At 43.3% G+C, this 6729-nt stretch overlaps 1 protein-coding gene across 1 annotated transcript; it reads right to left on the reverse strand.

Annotated features, from left to right (window-relative positions):
• Positions 1-678: 678 nt before the first annotated feature.
• LOC307232564 (cyclin-G2-like) lies at positions 679-6358 on the reverse strand. Its single transcript, XM_080003639.1, has 8 exons — positions 6238-6358; positions 5309-5432; positions 4621-4758; positions 4252-4502; positions 4044-4122; positions 3852-3950; positions 3077-3279; positions 679-1611 (listed from the first exon to the last, which is right to left on the reverse strand). The coding sequence occupies exons 2-8, from the start codon at positions 5429-5431 to the stop codon at positions 1500-1502; spliced, it is 1005 nt and encodes a 334-aa protein (XP_079859765.1). The 5' UTR covers position 5432; positions 6238-6358; the 3' UTR covers positions 679-1499.
• Positions 6359-6729: the final 371 nt, after the last annotated feature.

Raw genomic sequence — 6729 nt, forward strand, 5'->3', positions numbered from 1 at the left:
GTGTATGACGTCACACGTGTGATCCGATTTGGAAAGCCTCTCCCTCTGTTCACATTTGGCTCAATTAATAATCGCGACTATTAATCAAGACCGTTGACTGGTCCTTTTGCGTCTGCGCATTTTGCATGTACCCTCATTGTGCACTTTGTTAGGTACACCTGTACAATCCAGTGTGGTCCAACACACCAGCTCTGCCGTGTATTTTGTTTTATGTTACCAATCATGTTCAGGTCTTTTTTGACGCTGTCATAGAAGGTGTTAATTAAATAGTGTTTTAGCATCACGGCCATGGTTTGGTGGTGGTGTTGTACTGGGCTGCATTTTACTCAGAGGCGTTTCTTATATTCTGTCCCCCTCAGGCGTGCCAACGGGGAGGACAAAACAATAGAAAACACCATTCAACTGGGACCTCAGTCATAAGCATATAATTGAATTCACACTTTAATTATCATAAACTCCATAAAACTAGAATTCATGGCAGAGCTGGTGTCTTTGGATTACATTGGATTGTACAGGTGTACCTAATAAAGTGCACAATGAGTTTCTACTTTTCCTTTAAATGTTTCTTTATGCTGTAATTTTTAACGTTATCTATGTCCTATTTCTACTAATCATTTCCGTTGTTCTGCATCGTTTGCAATGAGTGAAGATCGGCAATGAAGACATACAAAAAAAGGATATGAGCAGACCAAAATCTTGTTTATAAAAAGATTTTTTTTGGACGGTTCATGTCCCCGCCGTTATGCTGCCATTCTGTTGTTACGTCGATATACAGTACAGTACACAATATAATATTCACATGACAAATGTTTTTCTTCGTTTTTACATGTTATGTACATTTTTTTTTCAGTTTTTGAAAATATATATATATATATTTTACAACAGGCTAATCTCAATCACAATTAACAATATCCATTCACAATGCAACACTTCCACTCAGTTTCCATGCATATACATACAGTCCTTAATAATGCTACAATCATCACATTAGGTTTGTGTAGGCATCACACTTGTATCATCTTGAGTATAAAAACCGTAAATAAAAATAAACGAAGTCTGTTAAATGTGCCGGTGTACCAGCAGGCGTTCAACAGTTGATACACGCTATGACTGACATCATGAATTGAAATTCTGCTGCTTCGTAACAGAACGCATCCTGGAATGTGTCAAGCTCGGACACAGATTGACACAGAGAACATCTCAAAACACCGGAAAAAAATATTGTCGTCGAGCTGCCGAGATATTGCAGTTTCAGTCGCGTGTAGCCGTATTAAAGTACAAAACAGTAAGGAAGTAAGGAACAGTAAGGAAAAACGGGTAACAGTAAACTGGGTTGGCACATCGGCACGTGTTAAACCTGCTGCGCGGGGTTCTAACGGTGCGCTCAGTCAAGTAACAGAAACGGGTTCATTCTGAAACACGGGGAAAAAAAACACATAAAAATAAAACTGTTACAATTCAGGGACGACCCATCGCTAGGGGTGGACGAGCAGCACGCCTCACTTCCTGCTGGCGTGGTAGGCCGCTGGGAAGAAGGCTCCCTCCCCGTCACTCCCCGGGGATCCGCAGGGGCTTTCCTCTCCGCAGCTCATGTCCTCGCACGAGTCCTCGCTGTGGAAGGAGGAGACGTTAAGTTGGCAGGAAACGGCCCGAAAGCTCTTTCTTATATTGGTTGCTCTCGGAAGAAAACTTCCCAATTCCAATTTTCGTGTGAATCAATAGTTGATTCTATTAGAAACGTCATTGTTCTTAAAATTGGGATAATCAGGTGTACAGCACGAAGTGCGGGAACCCTATTGTTTTTGTTCTGATTATTATTCTTCTAGCCATTCTCCACTGAAACTGTAAAACCCACGGCCGTTTTGTATTTTGAATTTGATTCAATTTTTTTTTTTTTTTTTTAAACAAAATTGGACCACAGCATGTCTGGACTGCCCCAAACACAATGTACCGACTTGATTTATGCTATGCTCCATAGTTTTGCCGCAAATAATTTTCAAAGTTTACAAAAAATGTCTGAGTGGGGCCTATTTGACATAATCTGCCATAACTCATCAACGCATTGTGCCATCATCATCCAATTAAATAGATATGTGCAGGATATGACTCTGAGGCACTGTGAAACATCTGCTGTATTTAGGTCAATAGGTGGCACTATGGCAATCACATTACTTTCAATGACGACGTCTCATTCCGCGTCATTTGCTTCCTGATTTTTCCACCTTTTTGAATAAAGTCCAAATTTTTTTTTGGAACCCCTCCTACAAATTTGACCCAAATGAACAAAATGGCCACTGTCAGCCAATAAAATGTAAAAACAACTGAAATTTTACTATGACAGTGAACCATTGAAAGAGCCAACTAACTCCTCCAGTTCCATGTTGAACTGCATCACAAACACCAAGAACATGATGTCCTCTGTGAGGAATAGGAAAAAACTGACAATAAATGAAAACGTGCACATAAAAACAGTTGGAAACACGCGTCAGGAGGAATGGCGAGACCGGCCAAGAAGTATTGCGACGATGATACTGCAGCAGGCTTTTTGCTCAAGAACACCCAAAGACCTTTTTTAAATTTTTGCCTGAAAACTTCCTGTGAAGAATTTCACAACGGCGCCGTCTTTTCTTCTGAGAAGTGTGCAACGCTTAAGTAAGTTCACATATTATTTTGTACTTTTGATTCTTATTTCCGTCTTTGGCTTGTTTTCACATTGTTGCGATTTCTGCGACTGACCTGGATCCTGTGCAATGCTGCCTGCATTTATATTTATCATTGTATGAGTTGAGGATCTTCTTTGTATCCCTGGACACAATTAATAACGCCCTAAAACCCAATACATTGGTTGTTAAAAAAAAAACGATAAAGGAACAGAACGTCATTGTATTATCTGATTCTTAAAATGACGAAGATGTGAGAATTTACCTTCTGGGTGAGGTTTTCATAGGACAGTGACCGTAATTGAATTGCTAAACGGTGCATACAGACATAGTACCGTGCCATCCTCCGCCTTCATTCCGGAACACTGGCATTTTCAATTAGGTTAAGAGCAGCGGGATGACGCAGGATTATTCACCTCTCGCTCTCGTCCCAGCTCCCCTCTGGGATGGTCGGCAGGCCCGGGACGCTGAAGCGATTGGCCTGCAGATTCTGCGCCGTCCGCCTGGACACGATCCACACCAGCTTCTTGTTGTCCGGCTTGGTGCACTGGCTGGAGTAGTACTCGGTCATGCACCTGGCCACCAGCTCCCTCCAGTGCAGCAGCTCGCCGTCACTGATCTGTGACGAAACGGGGGGAAACGAGCGTCTTGAGTCGTCGGCGCGGCAGAAATAGAGCTTCAGCGAACGCCGTAACCACCGCCACACTTCTGCTTCTTTCTGCAGACGCGTGACTTTATTCACGCATGGCCATTACACATAATAAGATTCAAAAGGCACGCAATGCTATATGAATGTAAACAAGACAATGTAAACAAGGCTTGTATACTTAGGCAATACTACTAAATGTTTGCCCAAGGACCATACCTGTTCCAGATGACAGCTCACATTTTGAGATATTTAATATTATCTCTTTTTGAGGATTTTGGAAAATTCTAATGATATAAAATAAAATTATCTCCTGGTCCTTCTGCCAATTTACAGTAACATCATTTTTTGTGCAAGGTACTGAATTTAGTAATTTTTTTGTATTTGGTAAAACAAAGCCTTTCCGCCCTCAACAAATAGAAAATATGGAAGACAGTGGACAGAATAAAAATGCCCCGCCTCGATAGTAACACCAGGAGAACGCCGCAGGTTTATGTGACGCGAAAGAAGCAGCAGCTGCAGTCGAGATCACGCTGTTTGCTTACCTTAATGTTCTTTTGGAACTGTTGTACAATCTTCATCATGGTAACTGACTTGAGGGCTTTCACCTCCTGGGCGATGAGGGAGAGAGCGAGCACCGATGGCTGTCAGGGGGGGAGAAGCGACAGAGTTACACAACGCAGGAGGCAGAGTGAATGTTACTATGCTGTTAAAATTCGCCCGGGGACAATCCTTACTTTTGCCTTAGAGAAAACAAGTCGGCATATGCAGGCTTTTAGTTGCGCTTCCAGTCTCCCAATGCTTGGGAACTCCTCCCTTAAAATATAGAAGGAACCCTCATGTGATCCTCCAGCATTTTTCCCACAAAGAAGAATCGACCAGCACCGAGAAAAATGAAATAACTCACACGTGAAACTAATCCTAATAATAATAACAAAGGCTTACCTTCCAGCAGACAGGGATACGAAGGCCGAGTGGTAGAGGTGTAGGAAGGTTAAGGCTGTCACTGCTTTGGCTTCCAGACTGAGCTTCTCTGAGATGATCTTCTCCATACGGCAAAGGTCCGACACGGTGAATTTGCTTTGGCTGATGCGGATGAGTTCGTGAGTGGGCGAGATGTTGCACTCCTCCTCGACCATTTTGGCTGCGATGTGGAGACAGCACACTCCGATGCAGGGCAAGTGTTTGGGCTGCACCTGCAGGAGACACCGAGGCGGCGTGAATAACAAGAGATGAGTTAGCTAGATAGCAGCAGTGAAGTCAGGCACGTTAAAAATAAAAAAATGGATAAAAGTAAAATAAAATAAAACACACCTTCATAATGGCGAGGAATCGGTCCAGAAGATTCACAGCTTGAACAAAAGTCTGGGTGCTGTAGCCAAAGAAATTGGTCAGGCCCCACAGCTCCTCCACCTTGGAGTCCCTGCATTTCCCGGAAACTGCATTCCGGTTCTGAGAACACATAACCGAATCACAGATCAGATCAGAAACCTGTGTCGAGTTTGGAAGCAATAAAACACGCCCCTCCACTTTTATTTATTTATTTTTTAATCACTTCTCAAAACCCATTTTTATAGATCGGCGTTTCAAGAGGTTTGTTCGTCACATACATATACATACTTTCATACATATATGCAGTGAAATGTAATGTTTATGTGATGTCGCCCCTTTTCTTTATCTATTTTTTTTTTTACTTATTTATTTTTTCCTTTTTATTTATATTAATTATTATATTATATTGTATCTATTTATTTTTTCTCTTTATCCGCTTTTACAATTTAATGAAGTAATTTCATTCCTGTTTATTAAAATGTTCCTCTCTCATTCATGATCTGAACACTGCTATTTAATCTATCAAAGCACTTTGTAAACTGTGTTTTTAAAAGGTGCTATACAAATAAATGTATTAATATTTTTATTATAAACATACTGTACCATACCATTCAGCACAGCCAAACAACAGTTTCAAAACAAGTTAAATGCATGGGTTACATTGGGTTACCTCTGCTGGGGCCGACTCGATGATCTTCAGGCCGGAGTCCCTGGGAAGGAAGTTGGACTCCTGCACACAACAGGACTTCAGCTCCTTCAGGATCAAGCTGTCAACGCTCTGGAAGTCCTTCATCCTGGACAAAAACAACATCGCATGTTTTGCTTGTCAACGGATCGGGGGAAGGGGACAATTAAAGTCGGGCTGCTGAGCCGCGCCCACTGGGTGTCGGGTATCCCGCTGGACCGACCGCCCCCAGAACAACAACCGCTCGATTATCGATCGATCTGTATTATATCTCCCCGTTGTAAGCAACGAGCGACTATAAATCAGGGGAGAGGTGGCAAATGTAACCATAATGATAAATATTAACGTCGCACAATTCGGATCTGATGTCGGGTTGTGAATACGCTAAACGGAGAGAAAACCAATGCCCTTGGGTAAACTTTAAACAAAAGCGGTTTAATTGTTTACCGCTATCGTTTTAGGCGCACCCCCCAATTAAAGCGTACATCCCAAACTGGTATTTTCAGCTGAGAAATATATAAATATGATGAAGGAATTTAACCCATCTCTGGTTGACCCAGTGACTCCTTTTCTTACGGCGCAGTCGGGGAGTGGACGCCTGCGAACAGCAACAACAGCTGAGAGAAAAACTGGGTCAACCAACACAGCGACTGAGACGGATCGTATTGGGGGAAAGAAAACTAGACAGAAAGAAAGAAAGAAAGAAAGAGAGAAAGAGAGGCTGAACCGGCGATAAACACCACAAACATAACACAAATGTTATTCGCCCGTCGATCGGCGAACAAACAGCTTCCAACGGTCGCAAACAAACGACGGACAAGACAATCGACGGACAGCCGCTGGGCGACACGGCTAACGTTAGCATGCTAGCCGCCTGGGAAGCGTCGGGAAAGCGACGTTATTTCTGCTCCTACCTTGCCACAAGAAGGCGGCAGTGTCCCCCGAGACGGCTGACGAAAGTACTCAGATATCCATGTTTGAGGCTCGACGGCGACGGTCTTGAATGTGGAAACGGGCGCTGCGCTGCGGAGCGGAGCAGCGGGGGGGGGGGGGGGGCGGGTCCGCCTTCAAGAGTCCGAGTAAACAAACTACAGCCGGACGTCGTTTAAACTACGCTGACCGCCATGCACCGCGGCGCAACGCCCCGCCCCGCCGGCGACCAGGCTGCCGCTGCGTTCAAACCCCCTGGAAGAGGTGGGAACTATGTGCATCCAACTTCAAGATTTTTTTATTTGTCACATACATATACATACTTCCATACATATATGCAGTGAAATGTAATCGAAATACTGATCAGTGACGGAAGAAGTCCTGAGGCATTTTTACTTTGGTATATTTACAAATACCCGGACACAAAGGTACTCTCGTATGAGGGAAAGTTACCCTTTTAGTGCCTCTTCAACTTA

This window comes from Zeus faber, assembly GCF_960531495.2.
Source record: "Zeus faber genome assembly, chromosome: 7".
NCBI lineage: Eukaryota > Metazoa > Chordata > Actinopteri > Zeiformes > Zeidae > Zeus > Zeus faber.

Bases quoted from the DNA above. Each gene is read 5' to 3' on its own strand.
- LOC307232564 (XM_080003639.1), bottom strand. From the start codon at position 5,431: ATGAAGGACTTCCAGAGCGTTGACAGCTTGATCCTGAAGGAGCTGAAG. The intron at 4,503-4,620 runs GTGTGTTTTATT...TGTCTCCTGCAG, and splicing joins GATTCCTCGCCATTATGAAG to GTGCAGCCCAAACACTTGCC. The intron at 1,612-3,076 runs GTGAATAATCCT...CTCCTTCCACAG, and splicing joins AGCTGGGACGAGAGCGAGAG to CGAGGACTCGTGCGAGGACA.